The sequence below is a fragment of the Pseudorasbora parva genome, chromosome 15 (assembly GCF_024679245.1).
Source record: "Pseudorasbora parva isolate DD20220531a chromosome 15, ASM2467924v1, whole genome shotgun sequence".
Lineage (NCBI taxonomy): Eukaryota > Metazoa > Chordata > Actinopteri > Cypriniformes > Gobionidae > Pseudorasbora > Pseudorasbora parva.
Window position 1 is genome coordinate 11,824,141 of NC_090186.1, and position 14,456 is coordinate 11,838,596.

Sequence of the window (14,456 nt, forward strand, 5' to 3'; positions counted from 1 at the left end):
TATGTGAATCAAATACTGATATTTACCTAGTCAGCAACCTGAAGGGAATATTTGGGTGAATGACAGTCATTTGGTGAGTTTTGGCTCATTTTGTTGGACTCGTTTGATTGTATGCTGTTTAGAGTTGAAGAGTTGGCAGTTACATGAAAAAAGTTATGCATGCAAAGCATTGCGTGAGATCACCGCGGATACAACCCCTGAGGACCTCAACAACGGGGCTGCAGATCGAGGAAGTGGTTTTTGGTGATGCTGGCATCACGCTCCTGTGTGACGTCTCCACAGGTAGTCCGCGGCCGGTCGTCCCCTCGGGATGGAGACGACAAGTTTTGCCATGGTCTCTTCTACCTAGGTTCGAAAGCATCACAGATACTGGTTGCAGCAAAGTTTGTTTGGCACGGCCTTACGAAGGATGTTAGAAACTGGGCTAACACTTGTGTTGAATGCCAACGGGCCAAAGTACACCGCCACACTAAAGCCCTGCTAGAGTCGTTCCCAGTTCCAGAAAGACGTTTTGACCACGTAAATGTAGGCCTGGTCGGTCCTTTGCCCTCATCTCATGGTTTCACACACCTGTTAACTATGGTGGATATGACCACCCGCTGGCCTGGCATCAATCGACATGACACGTGCATTCATTGGCACCTGGGTTGCCCGTTTCGGCACGCCTTCAGACATTTCCTCTGACCGAGGAGCGCGGTTCACGTCTGAGCTTTGGCATGCTGTCGCTCAGAGCCTGGGAGTTAAACTCCACCGCACTACCGCATATCACCCGAAAGCTAACGGACTGTGTGAACACTTTCATAGGTCGAGGAAGGCTGCTCTGCTTGCCAGCCTCAAAGACAGTAACTGGGTCGACAAGCTTTCATGGGTGATGCTAGGCATTCAGGACTGCGCCTAAAGAGGACCTTCATTCCTCATCTGCGGAGCTTGTTTATGGACAGCCGCTGTGGGTGCCAGTGGATTTTGTTCCTAACACCACAGTTACTTGGTCTGCTACCCTCCAGCGGTTTACTTTACTGGACAAGGCAAGGCTTTTCTCACCCGTCCCTACTTCTCAGCATGGCCTCCCTCAGTCACACATTCCTGCTGGACTTCAGGCAGCTGGCTATGTTTTCATTTGCCATGATGCTCACAGGGGTCCCGCTATGCCCGCCCTACGAGGGCCCATTCCGGGTTCTGGAGACAGAGAACAAACATTTTGTGGTGGACAGGGGCGGTAAACCGGAGAGACTCAATTGACCGCCTTAAACCTGCTCAATTGGATGTGGACAGGCCTATTGAATTGGCTTAACCCCCTCGACGTGGACGGCCTCCTGTTTTGCCCCAGCCCCTTGTTTTCCCCTCTCCTAAGCTCCCCACACCCCATGCCCCACCTCGGGATGCAGAAGGGTGCTCCCGACCCCCGGTACAGCGCAGATGTTGCGACCGGTTGATACGCCCACCTCCCCGTTGACTTTCTGTTTGTTTGTTTTCTTATGGTGAATTCTGGGGGGACGTGTGTAGTGAATGAGGTGTACATAATTCACCTTTGTTATTAATTATGATTCTATATACTGCTGAGGATTAACACAGTACTGTTCAGGGATCGTTGTCCCTTTAAGTTTGTCTGATGCGTGTTGACGTTGGTTAACACCCACTTGAGGAAGTGTTGTTTTATGTTTGGTTTTTTTGGTTATTAAACGAGACACTCGAGTGCTCAACGTGAGAAGTTGTCGCTTGTTGTTCACAGCAATTTCTACAGTATAACACATTGGAGTAGTGAGCATAAAATGCCTGTTCTGTCACTATTTTGAGCATTTTAAATGGTGACATTGTGCTTTACGGTTTTGTATAGGGTAATTTTAATTATTTATATTGATAGAATAATACAATGTTCTTGTGACCTGTTGTGCAGGTCAGGTTGTATGTTGCAGTAAAAAAAAAAGGGGAAAAAAAAGAATAGAAAGTTTGACATTGAACGAGGATTCGATGGTGAGCCAAACCCAAAGCGAATTTCTTCGTCAGCTGGAGGACCTGTTGCGCTGCGTTGCCTGGTAACCCACTGACAGAGCAGAGTGAATGGTTTATTTTAATTGAAAAGGATTGGATTGGATTGGATTACGATCATTTCCCTACATCTTTCCCATTTTTTCTGAACTGGATTGGAATCAGCACATTTTTACATTACACACACGAACTGAACTATTTTATGCATATTGGATAAACTGAAGTTACAGTATTGAATACCTTTTTATCGTTTTATATTGTTCTGTGGAGTTATGTGGTTGTGTTTTTGTTTCTTATCTTTTGTTTTGTTTTCCTCCTTACTGATCTAATTACTATTTTTTTTTTTTGTGCTACAGTAAAATATTATTTCTTTAATCGATTTCTGGTCTACTGTAAGTTTTATATCTTTTCCTCCACTCCTTCTGAACCTAGAACTGGTCCAGTCTTGTGTTTGAGGACATAAGTGCTACACATGGATTTAAAGATTCCAGCCAATCCTTTTGCAATACTGAACAGGCAAGTTTTGTCTCAGAGAATTAAATTGGCCAGTTTCCCATACAACGACAGAACTCACTGCTGAACTACCATAGTACATTGGATCGTTTAAGAAATCAACTAGTTAGTCATGACTGTTTCTCAAAAACGCATTGTTGTAAATATGTTGTTCAACCTGTATAACCACATTGGTTGATGTCACGCAGGTGGTGGAGTAATAGCTGCTTTTAATTAATTATCTTTGAGCTCGAATTCATGCTAGATTTTTTGCTATAAATTATGGACATGACACCTGAGGACAAATTCTTATTTTTCTCAGTTATTTTGCTTTATTTAAAGATTCAAATAGGCTCGTTCTTACGTGCACGTCCACACATTCACGCTCTTCAAAAAAGGTGCTTTAAATCTCTTGACAAATTTAAAAGACATAAATTACATTTTTATGTAACTTATTCAAAATAAAATATATAGATATATAGATAGTACTAAATGTCAGCTTGCTTATTTTGCTCAAGATAAGGATTTATTAAACAGGATTTTTCTTTATTGTATAAACATTAAAACGGCGCTAGGGCTTTTAGAGTAAGTGCAACCGTGGCGTATAAACTAAGCTAATCAGATAGCTGTATGATATGCTATTACGTACGCTAACTAAAAAAAACATTAGGACCGAGATATGCTATGATTTCACAACTTATAGCTTCGGTTATATATTAGTATATGAAACATATGATTTGCAAGATGTTAAAGACTATTTTAACACAATTTTCGGTAAACAACAAAAATCGAATAGTGATTTTGTACGAATTGTAATCAGGCTCTGAACAGATTACCCATTAAAAAGTACCCAACTCTAAATTACAGGTTCTTTCAGCCAGTAGAATCGCTTTGGGGTCCTAGTCGGACACTATTTTACAGGGGGACAGTATTTCTCATGACACCGGCAACAGGGTCATGGGTGGCCAAGGCTCATTGATGCAAATGGGGTGCAAAGGCTGGTCAAAGAGATGAGCTACTGTAGCTTCAATTGCTAAGTTAATGCTGGTTCTCTCACCACATGATAAAAGAACGTTTGTAAGTTGTGATGAGTTTGACAGTTTCACTGAGAACCAACTCATCAGTTTTCCTTTGTGCTCTTAGTCATTGTGCAAATTGTAGCCCATTGTTCTAACTCTTTTGCACAGAATGGCCAAAACAAAAGCAATTTGCTTAAATCAATAACAAATATAATCTGATGTGTGAGCAAGAAAATATGTTCAGAAATCGGAACTTCTTGTTTAGAGAAAAGAAAAGTCTCATTCGAGAATTGAGCCAAAGCGATTAAGAAAAAACTAATGTGACTTGATATAACAAGAATATCTGAGACAAGAGCTCTTTTGAGTCCGCTGTGTTCTGTTTATTCAGATTATTTTGTTTTTTCTTTGTGTTCCACTGTAACAATATTAAAAACACACCAGATACTATTCTCTTGTGGTCAGCTCTTCCAATGGGCAGATTAACACATAATATTATCCTCTTTTTTCCATAACCCAGTATTTGTTAAAAGGACAGAAAGCCCTTTGAAATATACATCGACATGCAAGTTACATTTTCAAACGGAACATTTACGGTCAACACAACATGCATGTGTAACGTGGACATTTTAAAAGGCTCCTTGCCAACATGATTTTAGCAAGTTGGGTAAAGTGGTGGAAAAACAACTGACTTTAATAAGTAAATAAATGTTGAAATAATTCTGTAAATTGTCAGTGGCTGGTCATTTCATAAGGGAATCCTACATGAAGCAAACAAGTTTGAACTGTGATTAATGCAAGCGATTCAAATCAAAGACAAATATCTGTCAAAGAAAACATGTTGACAGATATGTTGACAGACAAACATGTTGACAGACTCTTCTACCGTGACACCTTAGTAAAAAGAAAAGTTCTGCAGAAGTCAATGCCATGACACCTTACTCACATTAGGCAACCAACACACACACACACACAGACACGCACACAGACACGCACACAGACACACACAAAACCTGATGCTATTGCGGTGAAGTACAAAGGCATTTTGTGTGGTTCCTTGTTAACAGCTCATGCTAATTCCTCAGAACTCTATTGATAATCGTTACAACAGGGTAATTCAAAATAATAATTTCACTTTCACTTTCATTCATTATTAGCAAACTTTCAAAATAACCAAATGTTTAAAGAACTATTTTACACCTTAAGCTGCTTATGTGACATGTAAAAATTGGAAAATAATGTTTGTTTTTTGTGTTTTCTTTTCTTTCCCTTTAAGCAGGAACAGAGATTGGCTCTACTATATAATTCATGTAAATGCCCAACTAGTGGGCGGACATGCCAACCCAGCTTGCCAGTTTGGTTTGTGTCTTATATTTATGTGTTGTGCACAAGTTTGAAAAGAAAGTTTGAAAAGCCATTCAAACACACATTGACAGATTTCTTCCAATTCTTCAAGAAGATGCTCCCTCACTCTTGGCCTCGACATTGTTACTGCTTGTAACAGTGCAGGTATGTAGAAAGAGATAGCAATTAAATGTATATTTTGGTAACACTTTACAATACGGGTGCACTAATAATTAATTCATGCTTAACTAATGCACAGATAACCATGAGTTAATGTATTACTAATGGTGAACTGACCCATTATTAATGATTAATACATCAGCAACTAATGAAGTTTCATCATGATTAATAGATTAAGCAATCATTACATTTTTATTAGTTAAATATGCCATAATGTATTAATTCCTTAATAACATATTATATTAAAGGTCCCATTCTTCGCGTATTTTCGAAGCTTTGATTATGTTTACAGTGTGCAATATAACATGAGTTAATGTTACGCATGTAAAAACACAGTATTTTTCACACAATTTACTTATCTGTACAGCGCTGTTTCCTCTGTCCTAAAAAACGGCCTGATGTTTTCCTTGTTCTATGAAGTCCCTTCTTCAGAAACACGTAACGAGTTCTGATTGGGCCAGCGCTTCCCGTGTTGTGATTGGACAGCAGCTAGATCCAAGCTGAATGCACGCTCTTCGCTGTCACAGGACTTCACCAAATCATACCAAAGAAGTGTGTTTTTGACGGAGCGGTCCCAGCGATAAAGGTTCGGTCCTGCTTTGGAAGCAGCCGGTGAGTAAAACTGCTTCAAATGTCTCTGCTATTGGCTACCGTCGCATGAGTAAACATCAGTAAACATCAGTAAACGATACGATCGCGTGCTTCGTCATTCAAATGCGCTAACGGTTACTCCATTGCTGTTCTCTGTTGTATAACATTACACTAGTCTGACGTGCAAAACCGTTTTGCTTGCTACCTCTAAGGTCTAGTCGCATACAATAGTCCATAAACCGAATCATGTCCTCATAAAATGTGAGTAAACACACACAAAGGCCACTAAATACAGTACATACCACAGAGACGGACGTCCTGCTGTTGCCGTTTCTCGTGTTCAATTTATTTCTGCCTCAGATTTGATTGTGGATCATTATCTGTATTAGCTGTGATAGCGATGGGTTTCTCCACGCTTGAGGACGTCCCCGCTTTGTGCGCATTTGTCATTCTTTAGCTCCGCCCACACGATACGCCTCCAGGCGCTCGTTTTTTTCCGGAAAGACTCGGTACAGCCCATATTTCTTTTATAAATATAATAAAACTCAAGACTTCTCGGAGATATGAAGGATGCAATACTACTCTATAGGTACTCAAGATTGACATGAGATTGACTGAAACTGAGTGTTTCACCCCCCCCCCACCCCACCCCCCCTTTAAGGTTAAAGGTGTCATGAACTGGCTTTTTAAATTTTGTTATACTGTTGTCTGAGGTCAACTAATGACGTTCGTGTGACTTTTACATTCAAAAACATAACTAATAAGTAATAGGCTATTTTCTAAACAGTTCACATGAGGGAGGGATTGTTTTGAAAGTGGCAACAGGGATGATTCTCTCACACGGCTTGTAAACGTCTTTATCAAACAAACACAATGATTTATTTATCATTCACCGGTGATTAATTGTAATATGATTTCTCTATTACATGGCCCGCGCGATCGGTGGATATAAGCGTGAACACACACACACACACACACACACACACACACACACACACGTGCGCATACCCAGATCAAGATTTTTTGACCCACAGTATATATGCAACGACGGAACAAACAGTTACTTAATTTTTTATTACAAATTAAAGCACAATATTTTATTGTGAGTGTATACACAAGTAAATGATATTTAGCGTACCATAACCATGCAGCAAACATTTTAAATATAGCCTGAAAAAGTGTTCAAATTAATAAATTAAAAGAATACCCTATAGGCTACTTGTTCAAAATAAAAAATATAGCCTGCATGTTTTTTCGAAACCCTGTTAGTATATAATTAACAGCATTACATTTAAATTATTTAGCAGGACACCGATTTCGGCCTCGCTAAAATTCCTTTTTTTGCCGTTCACCATTCTCAAAAAAAAAAATGTGGACGTTGAATGGTGCTCTTATGCTAATTATATTAATTAGGGGTGTTTACAAGCCGGAAATCTAAAACCATTCAGCTGTGCACAATTTCAAGATCATTTGTGATTTATAGACTTCACATGCGAAAGATTGGTGTAGGCTACGCAAGTTCAGCCCTGTGCCAAATGGCACACTTCATGTGCACTTTTGGTCTTGTGAACTTATAATGGTAGGCCTGAAACTTACTCCTTTCCGGCCGTTATGCGCCCTCGATGTGCACTTCCGCCGAGTCCGCACTGGTGTGGGTTAAGCCTTGTTTATACCATAGACTGTAAATAAATATGGACATAGTGTCCGTGACATCACCCATAGGATTCTGAAGAGCCGTTCTGAAGCGTAAAGTAGAGATGAGCTGGCCGTTGCCATTTTGGCAGCTCGTCATCGCATGTCACTCCTGGATAACAGAAAATGGGCAAAGAGGTGGGAATGTGGGCAGAGCTTAGGTGACACAATGAGCGGATAAATGGCTATCCACCTTTCCCTCAAAGTGGACACGCCCTTAATTATGCAGTTTAAGTCACTTACGTATGGGCTTCAACAGAAACTGGGGGAGGTTGTCGCTTGGTTTATACTCGTGTGTCCACACCAAGCAGGAACCTCCCTAGTTTCTGTTGAAGCCAATATAAAAGTAACTTAAACTGCAATTCATCGACTGGCCACTAGGGACAGGCTCCATAAGGGAGTAGAATCGCTTTGAGCCCCATGTTAAAATGACCAATTATACAGTAAAAAAGAAAAGCCTTAAAGTTCCCTTTCGTTCAGGGAATGGGGGTTTCGCTTAGAACCCTATCATCTTCAAGATCTAGAAAACGCCTAATGGCAGTGCCAATGCCATGGGCATGTAAGATTTGCATGCGTAACTCTGCTTACCCACGTGGGTATATAAGGAAGTAGCTGGCATGATCGCATTATGTGTTAGCTTCGGAGCCAAGGGTTACATACCTCTTCACTCCAAAAGCCTTCTGAGTTAACTGTCAGTTCTTCAAGACGACAAGACCTTCCAGCCGGTGTTGGTGTCAATGGCACATTCCAGCGATCGCATACTTCCTGCCTGCTGGTCAGAGGATACGGTATCCAGTTGGTGTGTGGTCCCTGGGCGCTTCGGCATCAACTGCGAAGTTATCCTCTCACAAAAAGAGCTCACACGTGGCACGTCCTTTTCAGGATGTCTCGCCCATGTGCTTCAGGGTGTGGCCGGTCTCTGCCGCCTTCTATTGGGCACTTGCACTGTCTGACTTGTTTGGGCTTTCAGAATCATTCAGGCAGCGCTTGTGGATGAGTCGTGTTCCCACTGCGGGAATATGGCCATCTCCGTGTTGTGGTCGAGACTCAATGAGCTCTGTGCGGCCGCCGGAGTGAGAGTCCCCTCTGCCACACCCCGATCTGACGTCTCTACGTGAGGCGTCACTTCAGCTGTTGGCCAGGGTGTCCTGAGGGTGATGGTGTGGAATACAGCTCCGACGCTCATGCCTCGGCCAACACCCCCCTCTGTTGCACTGGAACCCGCGAGCGTTGTGATGAAACCCGTGACCTCGGCTTCGGCCGCCCCGCGGGTTTCGTTTGGCGCTCCAGAGGATGTCGAGATGTCGGTAGCCGCATCACAATGTGAAAAATCACAATGTGAAAAAATAGATAAAAGATAGATATCTAATCAAATATATATATTTGGAAAAAAATAAGAAAAAACTTAAATTAAATTCAATGATAAATGAGCCTGAACTATGTTCCCTTTTCCTATAGGTATATTAAAGCCTCTGACCCAGATAACTGGCTGAGCATCGATGAGACAACTGGGGCCGTTCGATTGAACAAGGCTCCTGACCGCGAGTCCAAGTTTCTAGTTGATGGCGTCTACTATGCCACGATTTACAGCATAACTCAAGGCAAGCATTCTTGCCTCTCTTCATTGGTTACCTGTCCAATTCAGAAATAATTTTCAGATTTTGTTTTTTTTAAATCCCTTAATGGCTTAGCACCTAAATATCTTTCTGACCTGATTAAGCCTTATGCTCCACAAAGGGCTTTAAAGGGGGGAGGGGGGTGAGATTGACTGAAACACTCAGTTTCAGTCAATCTCATGTCAATCTTGAGTACCTATAGAGTAGTATTGCATCCTTCATATCTCCAAAAAGTATTTAGTTTTATCATACATATAAAAGAAATATAGGCTGTACCGAGTCTTTCCGGAAAAAAAAACGCGCGGCTGGAGGCGTATCGTGTGGGCGGAGCTAAAGAATGACCAGCGCGCACAAAGCGGTGACTTCATCAAGCGTGGAGAAGAAAACGCTACCCTAAATAAACCATGGCTATCAGTCAGATTTAACTAATACATATATGATCCAGAATCAGATCCGGAGGCTGAAATAAATTGAACAGGAGAAACAGCAACAGCAGGACGTTCGTCTCTGTGGTATGTACTGTATTTAGTGGCCTGTCAACATTTGTGTGTGTTTACTTGTGGTTTACGATGACATGATTCGGTTTATGGACTATTGTATGTGACTAAACCTTAGCAGTAGCAAGTAAAACGGTTTTGCACGTCAGACTAGTGTAACGTTATACATAGAACAACAATGGAGTCCGTTAGCGCATTTGAATGACGAAGCACGCTTTGTGAGAACGTCCCCTAGGTTTATGTTTGGGTGGTTTTACAATAAACAAACTGACACTTATAGTGGTCAGCTAAACAAATGTATTTAAACACACACCATAGATTGCATGCTCCATTGATAAATTAACTGTAACGTTACATGATCGTGCTGTTTACTGATGTTTACTTACGTGACGATAGCCAACTACATAAGACATTTGAAGCAGTTTTACTCACAGCCTGTTTCCAATGCAGGACCGTGAACCTTTATCGTTGGGACCACTCTGTCAAAAACACACTTCTTTTGGTAACATTGTTGATTTCGTGAAGTCCTGTGACAGCAGTGACCGTGGAGATCCACTTTTGCGACACGACTGAAGCGTGATGTGACGCTTCCCATCATTTCTCCATTCAAATCGGTTCAAATGCAGCGCTGCCTTCCTGGAATGCTATGCGGGCGCGTTAAAGTCGCTTGACGTCACCCATAGGTATAAAGTGGAGCGCGGCGCGACAGATGTGTTGCACGGACGAGTGGATCTGCACCTTGAAAGCAGTGTTTATGCGCGTGCATTTGCTCTCTCGCTCTATTCACACAAAATCTGGTTATGGTTATAAAATAGTTACAAAATTGATGTATGAGATGATAAAAACGTATACCTTTAATCGTACCCAGCATGTATAGAATGTTACCTGAGAGATAGAAAGTGAGAATGAGAGAGAGACAAAAAGACGAAGAGGAGAGCCAAGAGAAGAGCCAAAGAGAAGGCCCCCAAGATCAGAGAGAGCCAGAGAATAAGAGACAGAGCAATTGTTAGAATTGACAGTTTCTAACTGCCCCCCTTACTACTTGCTGTTTTTAAATCTACCGGTAGTTTAAAAACCTATTTTTATAGTGGATTTTGACACTATTTGAGTACTGCTCTCTTATTGTTTACTTGTGTTTTGTTCTGTTTTGGCTCTTTTCCTCTATTATTGATTGTTTTTTTTGTTTTGTTTTTTGGTATTTTAGTCTACTTGTGTGTACAGCACTTTGTTAAGCACTAAAAAGCGTTTTAAAAGTGTTAAAAAGTGTTTTTTTAACACTAAAAATTACTAAAAAAGTGTTTTTAAATAAATAAATAAATTTTGATTTGATTTGATTTTGAATTGGAATTTACAGGGGAAAGGGACAGCTTTTCAGTCTTTGTAGTTTTATAAGGATGTGGATTTGCCAGCTGTTCTAATTGTCTAATATTTATACAAAAATATTTTTGAACTGTTGCCAGATACGTCGTTCACTACCAAAATATATGATAGTGTACTTCAATGACTTATTGACAAATCACACTTCCAGGGTGCCATATTGATTAATAATAATAGCCACAGGACATTGCAGATACATAACATGCACTGAAGAGGGCGCCATCTTCACATTAATCAACAATAGTTACAATAGTTTAGTTTAAGAAAAAATGTTTTTTGTTGGTTTAACTTAAAAAAAAGTAAGTAACCTGGTTGCCTTAAAGTTTTGAGTTCATTGAAATTAAAAAAAATATTTGATACAATGAAGGAAATTTGTTTAATAAATAGAAACTCAAAATATTATTGTATCTGAACCACAAAAAATTTGATAAATCATGAAAATAGCACTATTTGGCATGTTTCACTGCGTCATCAAAAAAAAAAAAAAAACACAATTACCCAATATGCTTACAAAATCTTTTAATAATATTTTAATAAAGGTTGTTGAATCTCAAAAAATGTTCATTGTAGTAACTCAAAATTTTTATTTCAATGAACTCAAAATTTTAAGGCAACCAGGTAACTTTTTTTCTAAATAATTTTTTCAGTGTGAGTCAGTGATGTTTGAATACATAATGTAGGCATCTGCAAGTTATATTGTTAAATACCGATAAACATTATTCAATATTTCAATTATGCCATTCCTTTACAATTTATATCTTCTTTCTTTCTTTTTTATTTAATCTAAGAGAAAGTAGCCTTAAGTGTTACTTTCATTTCGCTTTCTTGACACTTATTTATATATTTTTTAAATTATATATCATAGTATTGTAATGTTTATATTATGAAATGCAAATATAAAATATTATTGTTTTTTTTAATATATGTATTTGATTTTATCTTATAGACTGGCCTTCCAAGATGGCAACGGGCACCATTGCCATCCAGGTAGAGGATTTTAATGACCACTGCCCCACTTTGTTAAGCAAAGTCCAGACACTTTGTACTGATAAGGATGCAGTCTTAGTCACTGCAGTGGATGAGGATGCACCACCCAATGGAGCTCCATTCACCTTCAATGTTGTCCCAGAAGGAACTAAAGGGAAATGGTCAATCGAGCATTTAAATGGTATACACATTGATCCATCTATCTTTGTATATCTATCTATCTATCTATCTATCTATCTATCTATCTATCTATCTATCTATCTATCTATCTATCTATCTATCTATCTATCTATCTATCTATCTATCTATCTATCTATCTATCTATCTATCTATCTATCTATCTATCTATCTATCTATCTATCTATCTATCTATTCACGGGCAAGTGAAAGAAAGAGAATTTTACTTGCCTGACCGGACAGGTAGCCTAGCCTGATTAACATGGCAATAATAAAGAAATGAATAAGGAATCACCAAAACACAGTATTGATTCTGCATTAATTTAGTCCAATTGGCGATTGATAATGAATAATAATATAAACTGTACTGACACTAACAAGAATGCATATATTATTATTACATAAATATCATACAGTTAGTGTTAGTGGTATAGTTTTGTTCTTGGCAAAAACGCCCCTCCTTTTTTTTTTAAATCATACCAAAGACATTTTTTGTTTTATTAAGGAGTTATGTACAGGTCCTTCTTAAAAAAAAATAGCATATTGTGATAAAGTTCATTATTTTCCATAATGTAATGATACAAATTAAACTTTCATATATTTTAGATTCATTGCACCCCAACTGAAATATTTCACGTCTTTTATTGTTTTAATACTGATGATTTTAGCATACAGCTCATGAAAACCCCAAATTCCCATATCATGTGGGAATATCATATCAATCTCAAAAAATTAGCATATCATGAAAAGGTTCTCTAAACGAGCTATTAACCTAATCATCTGAATCAACTAATTAACTCTAAACACCTGCAAAAGATTCCTGAGGCTTTTAAAAACTCCCAGCCTGGTTCATTACTCAAAACCGCAATCATGGGTAAGACTGCCGACCCGACAATGTCCAGAAGGCCATCACTGACACCCTCAAGCGAGGGTAAGACACAGAAAGAAATTTCTGAACGAATAGGCTGTTCCCAGAGTGCTGTATCAAGGCACCTCAGTGGGAAGTCTGCGGGAAGGAAAAAGTGTGGCAAAAAACGCTGCACAACGAGAAGAGGTGACCGGACCCTGAGGAAGATTGTGAAGAAGGACCGATTCCAGACCTTGAAGGACCTGCGGAAGCAGTGGACTGAGTCTGGAGTAGAAACATCCAGAGCCACCGTGCACAGGCGTGTGCAGGAAATGGGCTACAGGTGCCGCATTCCCCAGGTCAAGACACTTTTGGGCTACAGAGAAGCAGCACTGGACTGTTTGCTCAGTGGTCCAAAGTACTTTTTTTCGGATGAAAGCAAATTTTGCATGTGATTCGGAAATCAAGTTGCCAGAGTCTGGAGGAAGACTGGGGAGAAGGAAATGCCAAAATGCCTGAAGTCCAGTGTCAGGTAACCCACAGTCAGTGATGGTCTGGGGTGCCATGTCAGCTGCTGGTGTTGGTCCACTGTGTTTTATCAACGGCAGGGTCAATGCAGCTAGCTATCAGGAGATTTTGGAGCACTTCATGCTTCCATCTGCTGAAAAGCTTTATGGAGATGAAGATTTCGTTTTTCAGCACGACCTGGCACCTGCTCACAGTGCCAAAACCACTGGTAAATGATTTACTGACCATGGTATTACTGTGCTCAATTGGCCTGCCAACTCTCCTGACCTGAACCCCATAGAGAATCTGTGGGATATTGTGAAGAGAAAGTTGAGAGACGCAAGACCCAACACTCTGGATGAGCTTAAGGCCGCTATCGAAGCATCCTGGGCCTCCATAACACCTCAGCAGTGCCACAGGCTGATCGCCTCCATGCCACGCCGCATTGAAGCAGTCATTTCTGCAAAAGGATTCCCGACCAAGTACTGAGTGCATAACTGAACATAATTATTTGAAGGTTGACTTTTTTTGTATTAAAAACACTTTTCTTTTATTGGTCGGATGAAATATGCTAATGTTTTAGCTGTATGCCAAAATCATCAGTATTAAAACAATAAAAGACCTGAAATATTTCAGTTGGTGTGCAATGAATCTAAAACATATGAAAGTTAAATTTTTATCATTACATTATGGAAAATAATGAACTTTATCACAATAAGCAATTTTTTTTGAGAAGGACCTGTATATACAAAACATTTACTTTTGATAACAGTAGCCAATTGATTTAAAAAAAAAAATGTATATATATATATATATATATATATATATATATATATATATATATATATATATATATATATATATATATATATATATATTGTGCAAACAAGCAAGGACTGGTGGTTGGTGGGACATGATGTGGAGTTGGTGAAGGGAGACAGGCTCGTCCAGAGCGACACTAGTGACTCACAGGGCGTGCCAGGCCCCCAAATGACCGGCCATGGTGCCGGGACTGCTATCTGTTTCTCTTTCTGTCTGTCTGTCTATCTAAATGTCTGTCTGTCTATCTATCTCTATGTGGATCACATATATGTATTGTTCTATGTGTGTTACAGAAAAGCCGAGGATTGGAGGATGGATTTGCTAA

The 14,456-nt window shown here is 39.7% G+C and overlaps 1 protein-coding gene across 1 annotated transcript; it reads left to right on the forward strand.

Annotated features, from left to right (window-relative positions):
* Window positions 1-1,059: 1,059 nt before the first annotated feature.
* LOC137041829 (desmoglein-2.1-like) lies at window positions 1,060-14,456 on the forward strand. The gene is made up of 5 exons (XM_067418501.1): window positions 1,060-1,216; window positions 5,546-5,630; window positions 8,760-8,902; window positions 11,738-11,959; window positions 14,425-14,456. Exons 1-5 carry the CDS (start codon window positions 1,060-1,062, stop codon window positions 14,454-14,456), a joined length of 639 nt encoding a protein of 212 aa, XP_067274602.1.

Excerpts from the sequence above, each read along its gene's own strand:
- LOC137041829 (XM_067418501.1), top strand. The coding sequence starts at position 1,060 with ATGGCCTCCCTCAGTCACACATTCCTGCTGGACTTCAGGCAGCTGGCT. Across the intron at positions 5,631-8,759 it reads TCCTGCTTTGGAAGCAGCCG|GTATATTAAAGCCTCTGACC; the intron begins GTGAGTAAAACT and ends CTTTTCCTATAG. Across the intron at positions 11,960-14,424 it reads GTCAATCGAGCATTTAAATG|AAAAGCCGAGGATTGGAGGA; the intron begins GTATACACATTG and ends TGTGTGTTACAG.